This window comes from Salvia miltiorrhiza, chromosome 6, assembly GCF_028751815.1.
Source record: "Salvia miltiorrhiza cultivar Shanhuang (shh) chromosome 6, IMPLAD_Smil_shh, whole genome shotgun sequence".
Taxonomy (NCBI): Eukaryota; Viridiplantae; Streptophyta; class Magnoliopsida; order Lamiales; family Lamiaceae; genus Salvia; species Salvia miltiorrhiza.
Window position 1 is genome coordinate 695,763 of NC_080392.1, and position 23,625 is coordinate 719,387.

General features: G+C 34.1%; 5 protein-coding genes across 6 annotated transcripts; 2 read left to right on the forward strand and 3 right to left on the reverse strand.

Annotated features, from left to right (window-relative positions):
• The first annotated feature begins 4,932 nt into the window (after nucleotides 1-4,932).
• On the forward strand, nucleotides 4,933-7,670 carry LOC130987645 (WAT1-related protein At4g30420-like). Of its 2 annotated transcripts, none has more exons than XM_057911243.1 (7): nucleotides 4,933-5,300; nucleotides 5,429-5,497; nucleotides 6,217-6,333; nucleotides 6,422-6,623; nucleotides 6,745-6,903; nucleotides 7,128-7,276; nucleotides 7,367-7,670. In XM_057911243.1, exons 1-7 carry the CDS (start codon nucleotides 5,122-5,124, stop codon nucleotides 7,542-7,544), a joined length of 1,053 nt encoding a protein of 350 aa, XP_057767226.1. In that variant the 5' UTR covers nucleotides 4,933-5,121; the 3' UTR covers nucleotides 7,545-7,670. The 2 variants fall into 2 exon arrangements, with proteins under 2 accessions (XP_057767226.1, XP_057767227.1); XM_057911244.1 differs by having other exon boundaries at nucleotides 7,375-7,670.
• Nucleotides 7,671-8,543: 873 nt separating this feature from the next.
• Nucleotides 8,544-11,807, reverse strand: LOC130987643 (cytochrome P450 71A6-like). The gene is made up of 2 exons (XM_057911240.1): nucleotides 10,232-11,807; nucleotides 8,544-9,368 (listed from the first exon to the last, which is right to left on the reverse strand). Exons 1-2 carry the CDS (start codon nucleotides 11,114-11,116, stop codon nucleotides 8,760-8,762), a joined length of 1,494 nt encoding a protein of 497 aa, XP_057767223.1. The 5' UTR covers nucleotides 11,117-11,807; the 3' UTR covers nucleotides 8,544-8,759.
• Nucleotides 11,808-12,042: 235 nt separating this feature from the next.
• Nucleotides 12,043-12,718, reverse strand: LOC130987646 (AAA-ATPase ASD, mitochondrial-like). Its single transcript, XM_057911245.1, has one exon. It carries the CDS (start codon nucleotides 12,716-12,718, stop codon nucleotides 12,272-12,274), a length of 447 nt encoding a protein of 148 aa, XP_057767228.1. The 3' UTR covers nucleotides 12,043-12,271.
• Nucleotides 12,719-16,352: 3,634 nt separating this feature from the next.
• Nucleotides 16,353-19,084, forward strand: LOC130987644 (WAT1-related protein At4g30420). Its single transcript, XM_057911241.1, has 7 exons — nucleotides 16,353-16,708; nucleotides 16,842-16,913; nucleotides 17,022-17,138; nucleotides 17,255-17,492; nucleotides 17,577-17,735; nucleotides 18,457-18,605; nucleotides 18,730-19,084. Exons 1-7 carry the CDS (start codon nucleotides 16,533-16,535, stop codon nucleotides 18,905-18,907), a joined length of 1,089 nt encoding a protein of 362 aa, XP_057767224.1. The 5' UTR covers nucleotides 16,353-16,532; the 3' UTR covers nucleotides 18,908-19,084.
• A 1,088-nt stretch (nucleotides 19,085-20,172) lies between these two features.
• On the reverse strand, nucleotides 20,173-22,550 carry LOC130987647 (cytochrome c oxidase subunit 6b-2). Its single transcript, XM_057911246.1, has 4 exons — nucleotides 22,356-22,550; nucleotides 21,958-22,046; nucleotides 20,902-20,983; nucleotides 20,173-20,435 (listed from the first exon to the last, which is right to left on the reverse strand). Exons 1-4 carry the CDS (start codon nucleotides 22,362-22,364, stop codon nucleotides 20,382-20,384), a joined length of 234 nt encoding a protein of 77 aa, XP_057767229.1. The 5' UTR covers nucleotides 22,365-22,550; the 3' UTR covers nucleotides 20,173-20,381.
• Between the last annotated feature and the right edge of the window lie 1,075 nt (nucleotides 22,551-23,625).

The window sequence follows — 23,625 nt, forward strand, 5'->3', positions numbered from 1 at the left end:
ATCATTGAAACAGAAATTCGTGTGCAGGCCAAAAAGTTCCAGCTTTCAATTGCATGTGAGAAACAGTAGCAACACTGTTATCAAGCACCTATTTAATGCCAAACGCGGTCTATGATAGAATTATAATTTCATAAATAATGTTTCATTTATGAGCATAACTTTATAGTAATTAAATAGTAATTAACCTAAGGTAACTATTGTTCATTTTTAATCGCAAATTTTTAATTATTAATTTTTTGGCACATTATTGCTCAAAAAAATATTACTCGACAATATTCCTCAGCTAGCCAGGGGAATTGCCAGTCCAACAATGAGATCGTCTACTTTTACTATTTTTATCTATCAAAATTTATACTCAAAAGTAAACGCCCTTGAAAATATGAGATTATATATATATATATATATATATATATATATATATATATATATATATATACTAATCATGCATTTTATCAATCACATACAGTTAGGGCTGTCGATCGGTTCGGGTTCGGTTACCCGAACCCGAAATTGCCAAATTTCAATAACCGTTCCCGAACCGTTTTAGAAGTTCGGTTACCCAATACCCGCTTCGGTTAACCAATTGGATTATTTGGGTATCCGAAATACCCATTTAAAAAATAAAATTCAAATAATTTTTGCTCTATCTACTCTAAAAGAAATTACAAATATATAATATATATTTACAAATATATATTATATATATATATATTAAATAATTTACAAATATATAATATATATTTACAAATATATAATATATTTGTAAATATATTCTAATATATATGTAAATTATTTGTAAATTTACAAATATAATATATTTGTAAATATATAATATATATTATATATATAATATATTTGTAAATTTACCAATATATATTATAAATTTACAAATTTATAATATATTTGTAAATTTGTAATATATATGTAAATTTACAAATATATTATATATAATATATATATATATATATAATAATTTACAAATATATATATATATATATATTAAATAATTTACAAATATATAATATATTATATATGATATATTGATTATATATATATTAAATAATTAATAAAATAATTTTCGGTTATTCGGTTAACCCGATCGGTTTTTCGGGTTAACCGATAACCGAAATTTTCAAAAAAACAATAACCGAAACCAATCCATTACCCAAAATTTTCGGTTATTGAATACCCAAACCCGGGAATTTCGGTTCGGTTAATTGGATACCTAAAACCCGATAACCATTTAGACAGCCCTACATACAGTGAACTGCTTTAAAGATAACAATTGAATTTTTTTTCCATGCATCTCACTGTTCAAAAATTAATAACACAAATTAATACGTACATAACTTAATAAAGGATAAGGAAAATACAAAGTTTCATAGTATTTTTTTTTTCCTTTTAATATACCTTAAATACTCTGAACATGCATGACATGATCATCAATCTATATATATATGACACATTGGGATGTCAAAAGTGTGATAGGAGAAATAAAAGCGAGGTTGTGGAGCTGGAACAAGATTTTTAAGATGATCGATAGGGATCTTAACTTTCATTCTTGGATCTCCAATGACATCTCTACTTTACTTGTGTAATGATTTTTGGTACCTCTGGTACCATTGATTCATCAATAAAAAAATTTCTGACAAAAAAAAAAATAAAATATATGACACATTGCCTAACATAATAACCACATTAAATCAGGCCTCACTGTCACACGATTTTTTAAAATTTATGTTTCTTGACAAAAAAAAAAAGGAAAAAAAAAGTGAGGTTACCTATAGTTATTTCTATATATTGACTTTGCCGCTTGAATTAAATGTCGCTTCGTACAAAATTATGTGGTCCAGTCAATAATTAAATAAAATATAACACAGCAATATATGTACAAATATCCCAATCACTTATAAACATGGTGGTTACACTTTTTACATGTTAAAGTGACTTAGTGACCTATTTACAATTATATACATTGGAAAATGATAATCACATGTTGTCTAAATATAATTAAGTACTTTTTTGGTATCCTTTGTGGTTATTGGTTAACTAGCGCTAGTATATGCAAGTGACAATTTTTATTTCTATTTTTGAATTATATGAGCTAATATATTACGCATCACGCAAGAGAGACTTCTACCCCATATAAACATGGGAAAATACTACATTATATTTAAGCGGTGTTAAACTCAAGACCTCTCGTAAATGAGAGTTTTTGGGTGTCTCACTTTTATAATTTTACTAGTACATGCTAGTGACATTTCGTTTAGGATATAATATTAGTTTCAAAAAGCATATATAATAATTAATTGATTCCCACGAAGTTGGCCACCCTAAAATTTAATGTGTGCAATGTGAAAATAGCTCATATGCCTTATTAGGTATGTCAATCGGGCAAATCTACCTAATTTTGGGTTAGCACTATCTTATTGTGGATTTTTTGAATTGAATTTATTTTAGACTATAAATTTTCGACCCTAATTCCAATTAAATTTTCGGGTTTCGAGCTGACTCATCAAACTAGTCGGACTCGAAAGTTTATTAAAAAAAATTAAGATATTTATTTTGACAATTTTATATTTGTAACAAACAAATACACACATAAATAAGTGACATTTCAACATTGACTTACATAATAAATAATATACAATTCTTACGGGGATAGAGATGAACACATTTTCTTACATAATTATCATTTCCTTAAGTATTAAATTAAAAATACATAGAAGTAAAATGATCAGTATAGCTTTAGAATATTGAATTAAAATACATTTTAACAAACTTTGAAATTCTGAAGCAAATTAGTGAAGCTGAAAAACTAAATAGCGAGATCAATTCTATATATAGGATTCGGCTATTTTCGGACCAACTCAATCGAATTCTTGGGCTATTCAGTTACGAAGGAGTATAATTTAAGCTGAAATTTTTCAATCCAAATTTCAGCCTTAACCCTTTTAAATTACTGATTTAATCGGGTCAATTCACGAGTTTCGAACAGAATTGGTATCCCCATGTCTTATGCAAGGTTTGTTTTTGTAGTCCTTTTATATTATGCTATTATTGCCAACGAGAAAGATAATTTAGAATTTTACGTTAATGCATCATAAATATAATCAGTAAAATTAATTTATGCCTGCCCACATTTACTACATGCGCCTAACATTTTTTTTTATGACTAGAATATTATTTCATCATTTTTATGACATTTAAAGCGAATCACAACCCCAGTGGTAGTTTCGAAATATCAGCCTATTTACGGATTTCCTTTTACTATTTATAGTTATAGTTAATTAATTACAGTTATTGGTTAATTAGGGTTTAGTAATTCACAATTACTAGCATTTAATATATAACCCACAATCAGGATTTATTAATTATTCTTTAATTAGATTTTATTAATCCATAATTAAAATTTATTGATCTACCAATTAGAATTTAGTTATTTATAATTTGGGTTTTAATTATAATTAATAACTACACTTAATTAAATGAATATGTAAATGAATAAGTGAGATTATATTAAGAAAAAATTGTTCATGTAATGCTTACATTATTGATGGTAAAAAGAGAAAGGCGATATATTTAGTTAGTTCTCAACAAAAAAAAATTAATTAATTAATTAAAAACACCATTTAAATTGTATCCTTATTAATTATTCTTTTCAAAATGATTTATTAGTTTGTGGTCCTTACTTTTATATATAAAAAAATGTGTTATGACTATGTACTTTCAAAGTTTCTTACATTAAGATCATTAATTTTTAATTTGCAAGTTAGAGTCAACTTAATTAACTTTAAATCCCAATTTCCCTTCAAAAAAAACTTTAAATCCCAATTTCAAAGTTTGGGCTCTCTATAAAAAAAAAAAGAGAGGCATTGGGCTCAAAGTCCAAAACAATAATCAAAACAAGTTAAGAATTTTATTAAAATTCTTATTCAAAACGTCTGATCTTTTTCTTCTTCAACATTTTTTCTTCTTAAGTCCGACGTCTTTTTCATTATCCGTCAAGAATATAGATTATTTCGTAATCTATAAAAGCTAATAAAGTATTATAGTGATGAACAGTGCAAATCCAAATGATTTGGTTTGCATGATTGAGCCCGTGATTAATAACTCGGCCCGCATCTAATCACTCAAATGAGTGATTGTTTATCACCCAAAGTTGGATGGATTGTTTAATCACCCTTTTAATCTTATCAATCCTATCAATTTTATCTATCTCATCTACCAAACCAAACACCTCAAAAGAAGGTATTTGGTTTGATAGCTAGATGAGATAAGATAAGATTGAAAGGAAGATGGGTGAATCGCTCATTTGGATGATTAGATTGCAGGTCGAATTATCAATCACGGGTTCAATCATACAAATCAAACATTTAATTAATATGAATTATTTTATCAGTCCTGCCTTATCACTCTCGTGAGCCTTATCCTTCATTTTACTTAAACAAATTAAACTGCGCAAGTGGTAGCTAATCTTCAAAATAATCATTTGATTTTATGAGAGCAATCACCTAGCTAGCTACACATGACTAACAATGACGTGGAATTTTCATGTGGATAGAAATATATATAATCATGTGCCGGATATTAATATTTATGATACACACTCACCACTCACTGACTTCTATTTATCTTCATGCGATGTACACATATTAATTAATTTACTTAATTATTGTATTAAAATTTGATTACGATAATATATATAACTGAATATAAATGAAATGAAAACACTCAACGATATTAATAATAAATTAAAATCAAATAGTCACTTAATTTGCTTAATTTTTCCATCTTAATATATAAAGTTTAATTAACCTGTTAAATAACTCCAAATACAGAAATACTTATAAATAACACGAACCTTCTAGATTTAAATTAATCGAAATTAATCCTATGACATATCATCAAAATCACGAGAAAAATCAGAAATGAATAGTATAGTATATCCTTGCAGAAAGTCACAAAAGTGAACAGCTCAACTCCCTTATCAACATGTCTACACTGATGGAGTATATTTTAAAATAAACTTATGTTTTTGGAGGCATTTAAATTGAAACTTATATATATATAATCCCCTCTACATATATATTTGCAGAGAAGCAAAATTGAAAAACAAAAATGGGATTAATGGAATATTACAAGCCCATAATTGTGATGATAGGATGTCAGTTTCTGTATGCAGGAACAAATCTGTTTGTTAGAGCTGCCCTTTTGGAAGAGATGAGTTCAAGTGTCTTTGTTGTTTATAGACAATTTATTGGTTTCTTGCTTATGGCCCCTTTTGCTTATTTTTCAAGGTATTTTTTATTTTAATTTTCTATTTAATGCAATTAATATGTTTCAATAATTTCAATGTTTCATCTGTTTTTACGATAACTATATATTTCGATTAATTTTGCTAATCGATCTCTGTGTGTGGGTGCAGGAAAGGAAAAGATGGTTGTCGTTTGAAGTGGAAGAGTTTTTGGTTAATATTTTTGCTCTCTTTTGTGGGGTAAGTAGCAATTTTATTATTTCATAATATACATGATCTCATAGTTTAATATAACTTTGCGTTGTTTAATTTATCTCTTCGTAAAGCATAAGTGCTCTCATGAAACGAATGACCAGGTCGGAATTAGAGCAGTAAACGAGCCGAATACTAGCAGGTTCGAGCTTGGTTCGTTTATATATTCGGGTGTTCGAGTTCGATTTGAACTCGATTCGAGCTTTTATCTTGTTGATTGAGCTCGACTTGTCACGGGTAATTAAATGTTCGTATACATGATGTTCGAACTCGAACTCGTTCAAAATTTAAGAAAAGCTTCTTAATTAATATGTTACTCGAGATTGATCTCGACTTGTTTAAGGTTCGTGCAATAACTTGATTGAAGGCTCGTCAACAGGCTCACAAACATGTTCACGGACAATCGAATCCGAACATGTTCGCGAGCTCAACGAGCCGAGTGCTGTCAGGCTCGATACAATTATCGAGCTCAGCTCGTTTATTATTGAATCGAGTTTCGAACGAGCTTTTTTCAAACCGAATCTCGAATAATTTACGGACCGGTAACTATGTTTATTTACGGTACGTCCTAGTCGAATAGTAAAATAAAGAACTAATTACACTGCTTATTAACAGGGTACGTATATTAAGATTTCATTTTCATATTTTCTCAAAAAAAAATAAATCATTTTCACTAATATTTATATTTATGATTAAATTCTTGGCAGTGTGACAGCTAACCACAACTCATATTACATGGGCATGACTCTTATCACAACATCAGTGGCAAGTGCGATGTACAATTTGGCGCCTGCCATCACCTTTGTCATGGCCTACACCATGGGGTAATTAAAATCATTTAATTTACTCTAATTAATTAATTTCTCACTACATATGTTAGATAATTATTAATTTATTTATGTGTAACAATAGGTTAGAAAAAGTTGTCCGAAGCTGGGGTAGCATTGCTAAGATTATTGGCACAGTTTTGTGTGTGAGTGGTGCTGCTGTGATGGCCCTTCTAGAAGGTCCCAAATTACTTGACACAAAATTGGGAGATGATCACACAAGATTGATAGGTTGCTTGCTCGTCTTCGGCAGCTCATGTTGCTGGTCCCTTGCCCTAATTTTGCAAGTATGCACCCTCATTAGTTTGTCAGGAACTGTGACGGCCGCCTCACCGGCCAATCGGCCCTGAGCCGGACCGGGTCAGACCACTTTTAACAAGTTGTATGTGTGATGATATTTGAATGCAGGCGCGTGTAAACGAGTACTACCCCGATTATGTTTCGATGACGGCGTATATGTGCCTCATGGCATCACTGCAATCTGGAATCTTCACAGTGCTCGTGGAGCCAAGTACGAATGTGTGGAAACTCACCACTCCGATGCAAATATTCTCTTGCCTGTTCGCGGTAAAGTAACTTTAGCGTCCAAATTCATTTAATTGTAATACCGGGTTAATAGTGTTTTATGTCCCGAACTTACAACGTTTTTCATAAAATGTCCCGAACTTTCGTTTTTTTCATAAAAAACACTGAGCTTTCGATTTTTTCCACAAAATGTCCCGCTATGTAAAATCTGGTGACGAAAATTACTATGATGTAATTTAAATTAGGCTAAAAAATGGATTTGATAGGGCATGACGTCAGCAATAACCTTCTTCGCTCAAGCATGGTGCGTTGCTAGGAGAGGGCCTCTTTTCTCAGCTCTGTTCCAGCCTCTATGTACAGTTATTGTAACAGTTTTTGGCTACATCTTTTTGCATGAAGACTTGTACACTGGAAGGTACAACCTTTATAGCTACATTTGTTTGGATATTAATTTGTTGTGTTTTATTTATTTATTTTGAAAAAAGATTGATTGTTTGGTTTTTAGTGTGACAGGTGCAGTGGCAGTGATAATTGGACTATATATAGTGCTATGGGGTAAAGCAAAAGACAATAATAATGAAGTGAAGGAAGAACAGATCAAAACATTGGATTCCCAAATTTGTGAAAGTTGCAAAATTGATTTGGTAGAGCCCCTTTTGCCTGAAAAAACATCGATATTTTGAATTAGATGATTCGATCACGATGTTTCCGAAAAAACTACGCGCTGACTCACGCTCGATCCTTATAATTCGACATCATATCAATCATCATTTATTCAAAATTAGTCTATTTTTCGAATGAAGATCTAATCTATAAGTCCCCACACGTTCAACAACAACTCTTGCTCTATTTTATAAGCGTAGATTGACCTTTTTTTTGTCGAAAAAAACAAACTTTTTTTTAAAAATAACAGCCCACAAATTTTCTCAAAAAAAAAAATAACAGCCCACAAATAGGCTGATATAAAAGAGATTCGTGAGCCCAAACCAAAGTCGACAGTAGCTACCCAACAACCCAAAACCCGTAGCATAGCCCAGCTTCCAGAGGGGGTCGGACCCACGACCCGGAACCGACCCGGGTCCAAAACTTGTAGTCGCCGCTGCTGCGGTTCTTCAGCCCATCGCCACCGTTCGAAACCACGGCGGAGGAGGCCGCTACGTCATCGACGGTCGCGCCTCGCCGCCTCGACCGTTGCTCGCGTCACCTGAATCAAGTTTGTAATTTTTCGTTGCCCAGCAACATGAATAAAATCAATCCTCAAAACAATTTAATTCAAATTTTAAATTTAATGAACTCTTAATTGATTAGAACACAAAACAATTATAGATCACGATGTCATGAAGAATAAAATTTAGATTTACATGTAAATCATGTATAGAGATAATAAAAAACAACAGTTAGAATAACTTGTTGTGTAGTAGTAAACAATCGTCCTAGCAACTCCTGCAATTGAATCCACTATTATAGTCCACGTGCATGCAGATTCGATGCACAAATCAGCATTCGAAAATCTCTAGATGAATACTATATATAGTGCTATAAATATTTTCTCTTTTGCGTTTCTCTAATTTCACGTGTTAGACAAAAGAAATTTATTCCTAGCCGCCTCTTACCCTAATCCAATAGTATAATTACTATTTATTAATTAAAAATAAATATATCATACATATTTAAATCACGTGTTACACAAAAGAAATTTATTCCTCTTCTTATAGGTTAGTACAAAGGTTTATACAAATATCAAAACATTTTACTTAACACATACCGACGAGTCAATTTCACCTCTCTTTGTACATATATCGCATCAAAACCAGAACACCATAACTGACACGCATAAATGACACGTAGGACCCCGAATTAAGAAGAGGGCTCGAGATAGAATGATTACAATCAAATAATCAATGATGTGGAGTAGCCACAACAAGCAAAGGAAACTTCCTATGGATTGTGAGTCCACTAGATTCACTCACATCCAACTCCTCCATCTTGGCTCCATCAGGCAATCCGAAGTCGAACCTGTGCACCAACTTGGCCAACGCCAGCTCGTCGACGGCCACCGCGAACGCAACGCCGGGGCAGCCCCTCCGGCCCGCCCCGAACGGGATGAACTCGAAATGCTGGCCCTTGAAGTCCACGCTCGTCTCGAGGAACCTCTCCGGCCGAAACTCCTCCGGATCCTCCCACAGCGACGGATCCCTGCCGATCGCCCACGCGTTGATCATCACGCGCGTGCCGGATGCGACGTCGTAGCCCAGCACTTTCGTATCCCGAGTTAGCTCGCGAGGGACTAGCAGCGGCACCGGCGCGTGCAGCCTTAGAGCCTCCTTCAACACTGCCTTGAGATAGGGCATTTTGTCTAGGTCTTGCTCGTCTATATCCTCCTTGCTTCCACCTGCTTCTCTCACTTCGTGTTGCAGAGCTTTCATGGTGGATGGATTTCTTATAAGCTCTGTCATCGCCCATTCAAGAGCTGTGTATGTAGTGTCGCTCCCCGCAGCAAACATGTCCTGTGTCAAGTCAAGATCATGCATGTATATATACATCTGCTAAAGAGAATTTCATCATTTATCATTCCTTATTTTACTCCAATCAAGAAGTGATCGTATTATTCCTTCTTGATGTGAAAAGGAAGAATGAAAAGGGTGAAACTCCTTTTTTATAAAAAAAAATGAGGGAAAAGAAAAAAGGAAATTTAAATTGGGGCAAAATGAGATACATACTTTCTGAAAGGCAAAACCTAAAAAATACCCACTATTTAATAAATTATATCCATTTAGGACATTTTTAACCTTGTGTGCAATTCGTGCATTGCTCAACCCTAAAGCGTCGAAAATCATTTTCGAGCGCTCAAGTGTTGAATGTCGAGTGTGTCGAGCATCGAGCGCCGAGCAAACTATTGCTAGCTTGACATCTCGAGCGTCGAACAATAGTTCAATTTGAACTATTGCTCGACACTCGAGTGTTGAGCAACTAAGCGTTGAGCACTGAATCAATTCAAATCTGAGACGAGGTGAAGCAGATGTAGAGGAACGGTGAGGCTGTGACAAGGCAGGGAGAGAGAGAGAGAGGAGGAGGAGGAGGAGGAGGAGGAGGGAGGGGGAGGTTCCTTCGACAATTTCTAAAATTGGTCTGGGGGCGGGGGGGTTTAATTTTTAATTGTCCTATTTTTATATTTAGTAATGATTTTACACTACAAATAATATGTCCCCACACATTTACATATTTTTACTATTAATTATGTTCTCCTTAATAACTGTACCTAAAATAAATGGGACAACCCTAATAGGACGGAGGAAGTACTGTAAAAAAACATATATACTGGCATCAGAAAAGGAAAATGGAAGAGAGAAAAATATCGATAATTCGATACCATGATGATAGCTTTGATAGTATCATCGTCAACGGGGGAGCGACCTTGATTCTCTCTCTGCAAATCGAGCAATATGTCCACAAAATCCAATCCACCACCATCCCTCTCTCTCCTCTCTCCAACCCTATGCTCTCGAATCACACTCTCCAGAAACTCATCGAATGCTGCAGCCACTCGCGCCACCATCGCATCCACGCCGTCGAACCTCCTCGTCCATCTCAGCCACGGGATGTACTCCCACAGCGGCGCCGCCCCCAGCAGCCGCACGAACTCCTCGAACGCCGCCTTGAACTTGCTCGCCGCACCGTACTTCCTCCCCAGCGCCGCCCTGCAGATCACGTCGCACGCCAGCGACGCCAGCATATCGGTCAGGTCGACCGTCGAGGGCGAGAGCTGCGCGATGCGCGCCACCATGAGCGAGGTCTCCTCCTCCCTCACGCGGCGGTAGGATTGGATCCTTTTGCCGCTGAGCAGGTGGAGCACGCACACGCTGCGCATCTGCCGCCAGTACTCGCCGTAGGGCGCGAACGCGACGTCGCGGTTGCCGTAGAGAAGGCGGCCGGGGATGCTGAGCGCGGGGCGGTTGGAGAAGATGAGGTCCTGGTCCTTCATGATCTCGCGCGCCGCCGAGGCCGACGAGGCCACGGCGACGGGCACGCTGCCGAAGTGGAGGAGCATGAGCGGGCCGTGGCGGCGGGAGAGCTGCTGGAGGGATCGGTGAGGGAGCGAGCCCAGCTGGTGGAGGTTTCCCACGACCGGGAGCCTCGGCGGGGACGGAGGCGGCCGTGTCGGGGCGAGGCGGCGGCGGCGGCGCCATTTGTGGAGGAAGAAGAAGAAGAGAGCTGTGCAGAGTGGCACAATCAAGAAATGTGCGGTGGAAGGCATTTTCTTGGCGGAGAGATAAGGAAAAGAAACCACAATTCTAAATTTCTATAGAAATGTTCCATTGAAAATTCAATATTTTATGAAATTACGAAATCGAGCATACGTATTTTATAAAATCACGTCACTCCAGGATTCGCATCTCAGATAAAAATATTTATTCATCAAAATTATTGATCTGTTCAACAATTCTAAATTTTACAAAATATTTAATTTTTCAATAGAACTTGTGCATGTAATGTACAAGGAAGGTACAACGTAAATGCATGAACATATAAAATAATTCATCTATGATAATATTATATTTTTGTGTATAATCGTAGTGTGCATGTACTTTATACATTTTATACAAAGGTTCTCACGTTCTCATGAGAAAAAAGTTTTTATTTTAACCTCACCTTATTATATATAATATATAATATACATATATAATAAGATAACGTGGCAATGGCAACGGCAGCCTGCAGCCACGTATCCACACTATAAGAAAAGTAGATTCTTGTGATGACAATATGAATGACAACAAAATTTTTGTCGCCACAAAAGTCTGTATTATAGTACCAATTTTTATCGTTATAAAAAAAATACAACAATGACAAATTTTGTTATTTTCATTAGTTATTGTGGCGATATGTTAGTGATGACTAAATGATATTGACATGGATGGTAACGTTTCATTAATGGGACGTTGTCTCTCTCTCTCTCTCTCAACACACATACATTGAGTATTTGAGTTGAACATGTTTTACATTTGATTCTGTTGGAAACGGAAAGGGTGAGAAATACATGGTGAGAGTCCACATTTTTCTAAGAAAAAAAAGGTTTTAATTATATATTCAATCACCAAAAGAAATTTAAAAAGTTCCATTATTACTTATTAGCTCTATTATTAGATGGAGTTTCACCTTGTAATTTTATTCCACCAATAGTTTCAAAAGCGAAACTTTTCATGCCCACTTTTTTAAGTTAAAAATTAAAAATGTCCACTAATTATAAAAACTTGATTCTATATCTAAAATACCTAAATTATCCTTCATGTCTTAATCAGTGTAATTTACAAGATAAAAAATAGTCAGCCGTCGGGAAAGTGTGATCCTCTCCCCGCCGCAAGCCAACCACAGCCCATCTATGAAGTTGAGCAGCCCAGAAAGTGTGATCTTACTGGTACCCCCGCTTCCTCTCCGGCTCCATCGCTAGCGTCTCGAACGTGGCCGGGTGCTCGAACTCCACGCGGCGCCGCTGTTGGTGTAGAGCTTCCGCCGCCGGTTGTAGAAACGTCGTCGCTCGTCGTTTACTGGTTGGAAGGAAAACTTCTGGTTCTTGGCCACGTGCTTGCCGGAGGCCCCCACCAGACCTTGACGCCGGCGTGCTGTCCCGGACGGCATCGGCCTTGAGCCGCCGCACCTGGGTGGCGGAGGTGGAGCTAAGGTAGGTCTCGATGGCGGCGTAGACGTCGCTCCGCCTGAAGCGGTCGCCGGTGAACTCGTTGAAGCTCATGATTTGGATGTAATGGGAGAAGAAATTGAAGAGTTTCTGTGAGTGTTTGTCGACGGAGCTTTTGAGCTCATGAGGTAGGTATTGTTCGAAGGTTGCTTTCAAGAACATCAAACCAGCAATCACCAATCCTAATTGAGCAAGTAGAAAATTATGCTAAATCGTGGGCTTCTGCTATTGGACTTTTGAAAATGTGGGACCCACAATCGAGTTAAAAATAAAATTAAATAACTAACGGCCGTGTAACGACGTTTGAATGGAGGGGTTAATTGTCTCGATTTTGGGACATCGGAGGCTCATTTGATCCAAATCTAGTATGAGGGAGGGTATACGCCCCTACATTAAGGGTGCATTTGCACCTTAACCTTAATATAATTATTAATTAGGGATATTTGTCGACAAATACACGAACTTTCAGATTTTTCCCATGACCTTTAAAATTTGAAAAAAAAAATACACCAATTTTTTATTTTTCTGATTTTTTTCACGAGTATGAAATACCCTCAAAATAGAAGTTGATTTTATGGCTTTTGACTTAAAGTTTTTGATACATCCAGTGCCGGCCCTGAGGGTGGGCGGTTCAGGTCGATGGCCCAGGGCCCATAAAATTGAGGGGCCCAAAAAATTTATGCACCTTGTATATATATATAGTGTATGATACACTGCATCAGCCGAAAAGAATTCTTATGGCTATTATGGCCTAGAGAAAGGGGCCTAATAATTAATAATGTGTTCTATTAATGCTTGTGGTGCTTAAAATAATTTATTTTATTAAACTAAGCAACCAATTTCCAAACAAAGATATACGCGTATCTCCATAAAATATGCAATTATATCTTCAAAATCAATCACCGCTTATTTTCATCAATTTTGTTTTCTTTCTATTGAGATTTCGTTCAATCTAAGCTATATGAATATATTCTTATATTTTCCAAAAATTATCAAGACTGTTCAAAATTAAAATTGTTGAAAACATATTTGAGATCGTCAATGTCACAAGAAAGATTAAATGGTTTGGCAATCTTGTGTATTGAAAAAGATATTTTAGATAATATTGAGACAAATGATATTATAAATGATTTTGCAAATGAAAAGGCTAGAAGAAATCATTTTTGTGATTAATAAATTTTTTTGTTGTTTTTATATGATATACATATTGCATCGTTGAGGGTCCATTTTATTGTTTCGCCCAGGGCTTTTTTTTATCAGGACCGGCCCTGGATACATCGCGTGAGGGATTTTCAATTCACGGATACATCGGCTTTATTATGCCACATTTATTATCCGTCACGCTTAAGTATCAAAAAATCTAAATCAGAGGCCCTAAAACCAGCTTCTATTTAGAGTATTTCATACCTGTGGGAAAAAGTTGAAAGGTGATGTTTTTTTTCTTTTTTTTTCAAATTTTAAAGGCCATGAGAAAAATCAAAATTTATTGAAAGTTCATGTATTTTACGACAAATACCCCTATTAATTATACCATAATTACCATGATTAAGCGTGATAGATCCCTTAATATAGGCATATATTAGCTGCGCAAAAGCATAGAATTACTATATTAACCTCAATTGAATATTAAGTAAATCTTAAGCACAATTAATATTAATCGTAGGTTGATAAAAAATGTAAAGTCATGATGAACGCTTAGTTCTCACAAAATATGCTAGTTTTCACTTGGTCCTTCCTCTAGGGAATGGTTCCAATGAGAATCATCATATATGGTGAGATGTTAGATTGATTTGTACGTAGGTGTTGATTTATTGTATCTTATGATCGATATTTACTTCGACGAAGTAAATATTTACCTAGGTTCGAATCTTGAAGGGAGCAAAAATCTTATTAATTTTTGTAATATCGTTATTCAACATTATATACTGACTTATTCATTATTCTTATACATTTCTCGCAAAAATCACAATCTAACCCCATATATACATACAATTAGATATGGCTAATATATATACTAGTAATAAACAGCTAGCATTTATGAAGGTATATTCTTTTTTTTTTTTTTAGAACTATGAAGGTATATTCTTATTTATACATGGATTCTACTTATTCAAGTGGGAGAGTTGGCAGGCAAGAATTCGGATCTGGCAATTCAACTCGTAAACGATAAGATAGAAACGCCACATATATAGTGAGAGTATATTTGTATTAGAATTGATCCAAGTTGATATCAATCTGGAATAAATGGAATTTCATATGTGAAGGCTGATATGATCATTAATGGTTATTAATTACACGAAAAGCAAACTATGATTATTGACTACTAAACATAGACCAAATAAATTTTCATCGATTTGAATCTATTTTAATGCTCCTACTAATATTAAAATTGGGTTCATTGACTCTTTAAAAAACCTCATAAGCGGAGGGAATTATCTAACTTATACTAATTTTATACTTCTTCCGTCCCAATTCAATAAATCATACTTCTTATTTAATTTAACGTCTCATTTCAATAGGTTACTTCTCTCCTACTTTTATTTATAAATACACCCTAAAAAATTTATTTTTTTTATCTTATTTTATTATAAACTAGTATTGGTTTTTTAATTAAAATATGTGTCCAGACTTTGTGGCTTATTGACTTGAGACGGAGAGCACTAAAGAAGACCTTCACCAAATCAATGGAGCATACAAGACTTCAGTGATACACTTCCTTCATCCACAAAAAAAATTATCATATATATTTTTTTTTTCAGTGCGTTCACACAAAAAATTTGACACGTCCATTTAAAATAGTAGGATCTACGCAACTCATTCAAATATTTTCGTTTCAAATAAAACTCTTACTCCACTCACAACACCACCGACCAAGCGACCATAGTTTTTTCACAAATCATAAAAAATTATAAGTAAAAATAGTAATAAGGTACGTGCATGAGTCACAAATATCTGTCAAACGAGTGAGGCGGCGATTGTGATAGAACTTGTCCTTGATTATGTATGGCTGCACATGAAATCCAGTCAGCTTCTATAAGGCACCACAATATATATACACACACATCTTGTCTTTTATTTCATTCTATTCAATTCTATTTATAGCAAACTAGACAGCTCGGACATATTTTTACCATAATTCATTGCAGTAAAATAGAGTCGGGGGGTTTTTTAGGACAGTAGGTTAGGCTGATTTGGAAATTAGGACAATAACTTTCAAACTTGTGAAAATAGGACACTAATTAATAAGCGTTGCACGAGCAGGACATTTATCGGCCAATTATCGAATTTTTGGACTTTCCCGGCCGCATGGACCAAGCACATGACATCTTATCTTGGGCCATAAAAATGACGTGCTTCCCACATAATCAACCCCTCCGTGCGGGTTGTCGTGTGCTTGGTCCATGCGGAAAAGTCCGAAAATTGGATAATTGGCTCGGAAATGTCCTGTGAGTGCAACACTTATTAATTAGTGTCCTATTTTTACAAGTTCGAAAGTTATTATCCTAATTTTTAAATCAACCTAAATTATTGTCCTAAAAAACCCTCTGACTCCAATAAAATATACAAATTTTACCATAAGGATGCACGTTTAATTTTGAAGGTTAGCCTTGATAGATAAAAATAATAAGATTAATCTTTCTGTTTACTTAGATAGAGTTGATGAAATTTTCGGATATCGCAAGGTTCTTAATTATTTCAATTCTATCATTTAAACTAGTTTTACTTGATTCACTCGTTAAAAGAGTGGGATCGAAGAAATCTTACCCTTCTCATCATATTAATTACCGTTCTAATAGACATATATACACAATGTTAGAGACCTAGAGTATCACGGTTCTTTCTTTCTTAATTTATAAGTATTTATCAATATTTATATAGTTGGGATCAATTAATGATTGCTCTTCGTCTATAAAAGGAGAGATTGCTTTAAATGATGATATAAGAACATAATTTGATTTAAAGAAGAAGAAAAAAAATGGGGTTGGAAAATTATAAGCCCATAATAGTAATGGTTGGGTGCCAATTCATATATGCAGGAGTTACTCTAAGTGGGAGAGAAGCTCTTTTGCAGGATTTTAGCTCAAGAGTTTTTGTTGTTTACAGGCAAACTACTGCTTTCTTGCTCATTGCTCCTTTTGCTTATTTCTCAAGGTATACACTATATCAACTTTTTTTATTTTATTTTATTTTTTTACTCAATTATCAGAATATATATAAATATATATGCTGAACAATTTGGCAAATTTTATTTTATCTGGGATTTGAATTTAATTTCTTTGAGCAGGAGAGGAACAAAGAGGTGTGAAGCCATGAACTGGAAGAGCTTCTGCTTGATAGCTTTGCTGTCTTTGATTGGGTATTTTTTTTTTTTTTTTGATAAATTAATAATATTAAATAAAAAAGTTTAAGACCACACTATAGGAGATTCGAGCCTAAAACTTTTTTTTTTTTTTTTTTCATGTAGTGTGACAATTAACCAGAATGTATATTTCGAGGGATTATACTTAGCCTCATCCTCAGCAGCTAGCGCTTTGAGCAATTTGGTGCCTGCCATCACCTTCACTATCGCCTATTTCTTGAGGTATATTTATATATATTAATTAATAATCATTTTTTTTGTCCCAAATTATTTTGCTTCATTTTTTTTTTCAATTATTTTGTGTATATAATAGTAATTGTTGATTTAAATGTGTATAGGTTGGAAAAAGTTAATCTTGAAAACGTGAGAAGTTGGGCTAAGATTATGGGAACAGTTTTGTGTGTAAGCGGCGCCGTTTTAATGGCACTATTAAAAGGTCCAAAACTGCTCAACTTGGAATTCTTGCCAACAAATTCCATTTTCTTGCAAATGGTTGCACAGCATGACACGTGGATCATCGGCTGTTTATTTCTGCTTGCAAGCGCATTTTGCTGGTCACTTTGGCTTATTTTGCAGGTAATTAATTAACTTTTTTCATATTTGAAAATGAATTTTATTGGGTGTTAATTAATTAATTTAATTTAATTTAATTAATTGCAGGTGCATGTCACAGCTTGCTATCCAGATCATCTGTCGTTAACAGCATGGATGTGCTTAATCGCAGCCGTCCAATCTGCGATCTTGACATTCATCATCGAGCCTGATTTGGACACGTGGAAACTCACCTCCCCCTTCCAACTCTATTGCTGCTTCTACGCGGTAAGTGCGAGCTAATTGTTAAAACATGACCGTAACTTTTATCGTTTTTTAAAAAGAAGACTATATGTTACGAAATTTGAAAAAAATGAGAACTATAACTTTTATTTTTAACATTTACACTTCTACTTCGGGCTGTGATAGAAGTTATAATCCTTATTTTGACGTGTTAAATAGAAGTGTAAATATAAAAAATGGAAGCTATAGTCCCACATTTTCAAATTTCGTAATATATGGCCCTCATTTTCAAATTCTGTAACATATATGTAATTCTCTTTTTGAAAAATACTTAAAGTTACGGTCTTGTTTTAACAATTAGCGTTTTTTTAAAATGAAGACTATACATTCCAAATTTGTGAAAATGAGGACTGTAATTTTCATTTTTAACATTTGCACTCCTATTTCGGACCGTGATAGAAGCTATAATCCTTATTTTGTTGTGTTAAATAGATGTATAAATATAAAAAAATGGAAGCTATAGTCCACATATTTAAATTTTGTAACTCATAGTGCTCATTTTCGAATTCTGTATCATATAATCCTCATTTTGAAAAACTCTAAAAGTTACGGTCCTGTTTTAACAATTAGCTACCGCAAGTGATATTATCTCTATTCAATCAATTATTACACAATTAGTTTGTTTTTCAACCTTTTGCTGGAAAAAACTTAATTATATTTTATTTTTTTCTATCTAAATTACCTAAAAAAAGAAAATTACATATAGGGTTTGGCATCAGCGGTGACTTTCTTTGCTCAAGCATGGTGCATAGCAAGGCGTGGGCCCCTCTTTTCCGCCATGTTCAATCCGCTGTGTACAGTCATCGTCACCATTTTCGCCTGTATTTTCATGCATGAAGAGTTGTACGCCGGAAGGTACAACTGCTAGCTACACCCACAAATTCATTTCTTTTATTTTATTTATTTCCTGTTTAAATTAATTAATTAATTAATTACTTTGTGTGTGTGTTTTAATTAACTTGTTGATTAATTAACACAGCCTGAGTGGTGGATTGGCGGTGATAATTGGATTATATATGGTGCTGTGGGGAAAAGCAAAAGACCATGAAGAAATGAAGGAGGAAGAGACGATGAAGCAGCAGAATAATATCAATGGTGAAAATGAAAATGCGAGCACCACAGTTGATTTGGAACAGCCCCTTTTGTCTGAAAAATGAAGAGATGGATCTAGGATTTTGAGACAAGGGACTGTGATTGTATTAGAATTAATTAGATGCTCGATGATGACGATGATGATAATGATAATGATAATGATAATTGATATACTCCATCCGTCTCACTAGAATAAGCTCACTTTTTTTTGATACAGAAATTAAAGAACTTACTTTTGAGGAGACAAGTAGCGTGGTTCACACTAATTTAGTATTTTTAAGTACGCTATTAATTTTTCTTTAATCATCACAATTTATTTAATCAGTTTCGGCGGCTGAATTGAATAGTTAGGGTTTGGGAGGACAAACCCGTCGCTAGTGAGAGAAAAAGAGATGAAACAGTGTGCGTATGTTGGCCTAGCAGTAGGTGATTAATGCTCAAGGCCTGAGAACCTGAGTCCGAATCTGTTGTGGCGCGGTTATTAAATTTTTTATTTACTTATATAATTTATTAGAGAGAGAGAGAGAGAGAGATGAAACGGATGAGAAGTGGGAATGATAAAATAAAGGATTAGAGTTTGTCTAATTAATGGGTATATGATATATCTCCCCTTAAATTAACTTCAATTTGTAGATAGGCACATTATTTCATTTTCATTTAATTATGTTATGAATAAAATATGTAATTAATATACATCTTGAGTAAATAAGTTGATATATAGATAGTGAGATGTATGATTTGATTTTGAGGTAGTGTATAAATGGAAATATTTTCGTTTTCGATCAAAGTTAACCATTTGCCACCAAGAACAAAATATTAATTAGAGACAACAAAACAATGCGTAGTCACTAAAAGTGTCTGTATTAGGCAGAAAGAACTAATTTGCCAGCTCAACTACAGTCATTTAATGCTATTTAATTAATTTAAGAAATAAAACAGCAAGTAGACGAATTCAATTTGATCAAGGCTCACTTAATTTGTTATTTATTACATTATGATTGTTTTAAGTATGCTATCACATGTCCTAATGAGAGATGGCAGGTTAAAAATGTGCAATAAATTCATTTATTAAGACGTTATGAGATTCCAACTATTGTTAGCAATCATTTAGGTATCCCTTTATTGAGATTATTATAGTTTGAATTAATTGTACCACAAATTTAAAAAAATAATTTATATAAAGACCATTTCATATGTTATGACTATAAACAATGTATAATAATATATTATTGTATATAACCTACATGTGGATCCGCCTCTATCTCTAATGAATGTAACCAAACATAATTTGATATCATCCAATGTTAGAAACGCACTGCAACAAGATGAATGAGAAAATTGGAACGAGGTGCAACTGAACAATCAGAAATTATGAATTCCGTTCATCAATTTCTTATTTCGAATGGTCAAGTATAAGAATTTATGCAAACAAAATTATTATCTCACTCCGAAAGAGCCGGAATACTAGCTTCAGCAGAAGGATGCAGGATAATAGAAAATCAAAGAGAAAACGCCAGAAATGCTAACAAAGTATTTGAATTATAGAGGCCCGGGGAATGTCCCGTTATCCCTCTGCTCATTCCACTTGTCAACCTGCCAAAATGATCCATGGAAACAAACAATCAAAGATCAATATACAAGATGGTCTGCATAAACTTGTAGACGATCATATCTGCAATCGAAACAAATGATACGAGAAGTAAAGATATGCAGAATGTAAGGTAGGTGGATTCATTTATATAAGAGTAAAATGTGGTCCATGGTTATATAGACTAATCTAGAAGTGTATTTTCAGGTCCCGATGCAACCAGACTGGGAATATTCACCTCACCCTACATCCGAGGAGAATTAGACTACCAGACTACTCCCAAACATGATATCGAAAAAATCATAAGCAATGTATATATCCTTTGCTAAACAACAAAGGGAAATAGATATGTTTTACGATTTAAATGCATAAATTAAGTCCATACACTGATGGTAAGAACAGGCGATTTAAGTCTGTATATCAAAAGAGAAGTATAAGATACTTAGTGAAAAGGATAGCATATCATCTCACCCATTCACCAGGGCAAAGGGAGCGATAGTATTTGGCAAATTTATCACAATCACCAGCTTCTTCGCCCTTAGCAGCCACACACCTGACAACAAAACATAACAAATTAACTATACTAGCCACAGATAATTAAATTAGCTCACTGACAAGTAACATTATAAACAAATATCTTCCTCATATACACATAATTAGCCAAACCATCTACTCAGTGGATCATTCATTTTTGTACATTCAATCATGTAGTAAACTTGCAATATTAGAATTTCAAACCTTAGGACCTCCATATCTGTCAAAATCAAAAGCCCCGATTGAAAAGTGCTCTAGGTTTATATATTTAAGTAGACTTGAGCAAGGGTTAGTAGCTTCTCCAAACTAGTTTGAGTGGAAGATTGAACAATTCCCGATTTGAATCATAAAGATTTTATTATCATTGTACAACAGAATTAGGATCTAGTTCAAACTACATTTTCTTGGAGTTTAACATAATGATATCAAAGCCCGCATTTATGTTGAAAGCCCATCTGAATGCACACAATAAGGTTGAAGTAGTGAGTTCAGATTATATCATTTGCTAAAATGAGGGAACAGCAGTGTCCTACTTAGATTGTGGAATAAAATCCGACCTTCGCTTTGTCTCTTAACAGATTTATGCAGCAAGGTGAATTAACCATTTCTCAAACACAATTCCAAATAAGTCTCATAAGCAAGACTGGATTAGTGAAGGAAATTGATACAATACTCATACCAGTTGTGCAAGATTCCACCAAACCAAACAAAAAAACAGATATACATCAGAATCAAACCAAAGCAATCGACGGAGACATGGCACTCTCACCTTCCGTACTAACATTGATATATCACATATGATTCGAAGTTGCCCGAGTAGTGTAAAGTTAGTCAATGCTGAGCAAATTATCTGCCTATCGAGTTGTTTATTCAAGCAACAGATTTAAGACTATTAATCAGCTTGGCAAACGCATTATCAAGACACTACACAAAATCACAAAAATAGAGAAATGAAATGTTGATTGCAATTGAACAATATTATTTCATTAAAACCTGTGAAACTCAATGTAGCGAGTGAAACAATGCCGCGTTTGGTTGGTCGTCGGGAAACGAAAATCAGCAGGTGCTGTTTTTAGCTCAATCTGACAAAATCAATCCAAACACTAAAGTTCAGCAAAAATGTCGAAGAATTACATCTCTACTACTCCCACCAAGCAGAAAATGGGGAGAAAAAGCGCAGATGAGAAACAATCAAATTATTCTTATTAACCATAAATCAAAAACCGAATTAAAAATCAATCAAGATGAAATTGTTCATCGGAACATTGATTACTAAATCCGAAAATTACATATATATCCTAGATCGATTCAAAATCATGCATCGAAATTATCTCGTAAATGAAAGAGAATAAATAACATTCTAATTCGAATAATTTGGCAAACAGATTTACCTCATCCATTGTAGAAGGCGTTGATGCAGAGCGACAATGGGATCGAAGAAGTAAAAGTTTTTTTTTTTAGATGAAAAGAAATAGAAAAAGTTAAAATCGATGTGCCCTATTGTTTATTTTGGGCCTTTTTGACCAGCGAAATGAATATGGAGTGATGTAGCTGCGATTTGTGAAGTGGCCTATCGTGAAGCTCCACGTGGCTAATAATTAAAAGAGGGTCAATAATAAAAATAGGATTTTCATTCTAAAAAAAAAATAAAAAAAAAAAATAGGAGTTTTCTCTCAAAAAATTAAAAGTATGAGTTTAAGTATAATGCTTTAAAATTGACATAATAACATATAAATACTCACCTATGAAATAGTTTATATTATATGGTAAAATTAAATGGGTGAATTTAATCGCACCAATTCAAAAGATTAATTGGGCATTATATATTCAGTAAAGCTATTTGGACAAATTTTGTCCAGCCAAAAAGCTTATTTTGGTTGACTTCTTTTTCAATTAAATTTATAACTAAAAGCAATACATATAAAGTGACTATTTTGCCCTATATTTATTAACTCCATTGAAAAGCTTCCTTCACTTATTTCCTTATTGTACCGATTCATCCAAAAATTAAAAAGTTGGAATAAAGCATTTATATGTTTCATTGCTCCAACGTAATCAACTCCGAGTCTCCCAATGTTATACTGTATATCATTGGACCATTTGTATTTTATTAGATAGTGTGTTTTATAAGGCATTTTTTCAATTAAATTATCTATCTATCTATCTATATAAGCATTTTTATTCGACAATAACAGTTTCTTTTTATAAAATAGTTAAGAAGAGAAATCTAGATACTTAATAAAATAATACTAGTATACTAATAATTTAGTATGCATAAAATTAATTTCAGGAAAGCCTAATAACAGTACAATTCAGAAATAAATTGTTGCATTTAGGATGTAATTTATTGTTAAACTATTTTTTTTTTTATCAGGCAAAGTCATGTTAGATGTTAGTAATTAGTTCCATATCCACCCCAAGAACCACCTTATCTCTCCCATTCACCAAAATCCACTTTATATCTCCAATCTCCAAATTCGCTCCCAAGAGGGATCGAACCCGGGTCACTTCACTTAAGTGAGGACTCGGTGGCCAGTGGGCTAAGCCCCCTGGTTACTTTCATCATTCTTGATTTGCCTAACTCAATTAAATAATAGGGGTGTGCCCCATATCTATAAATCTTTTAACTTAATTTTTTAATTGAAGGAAAATATAATCAAA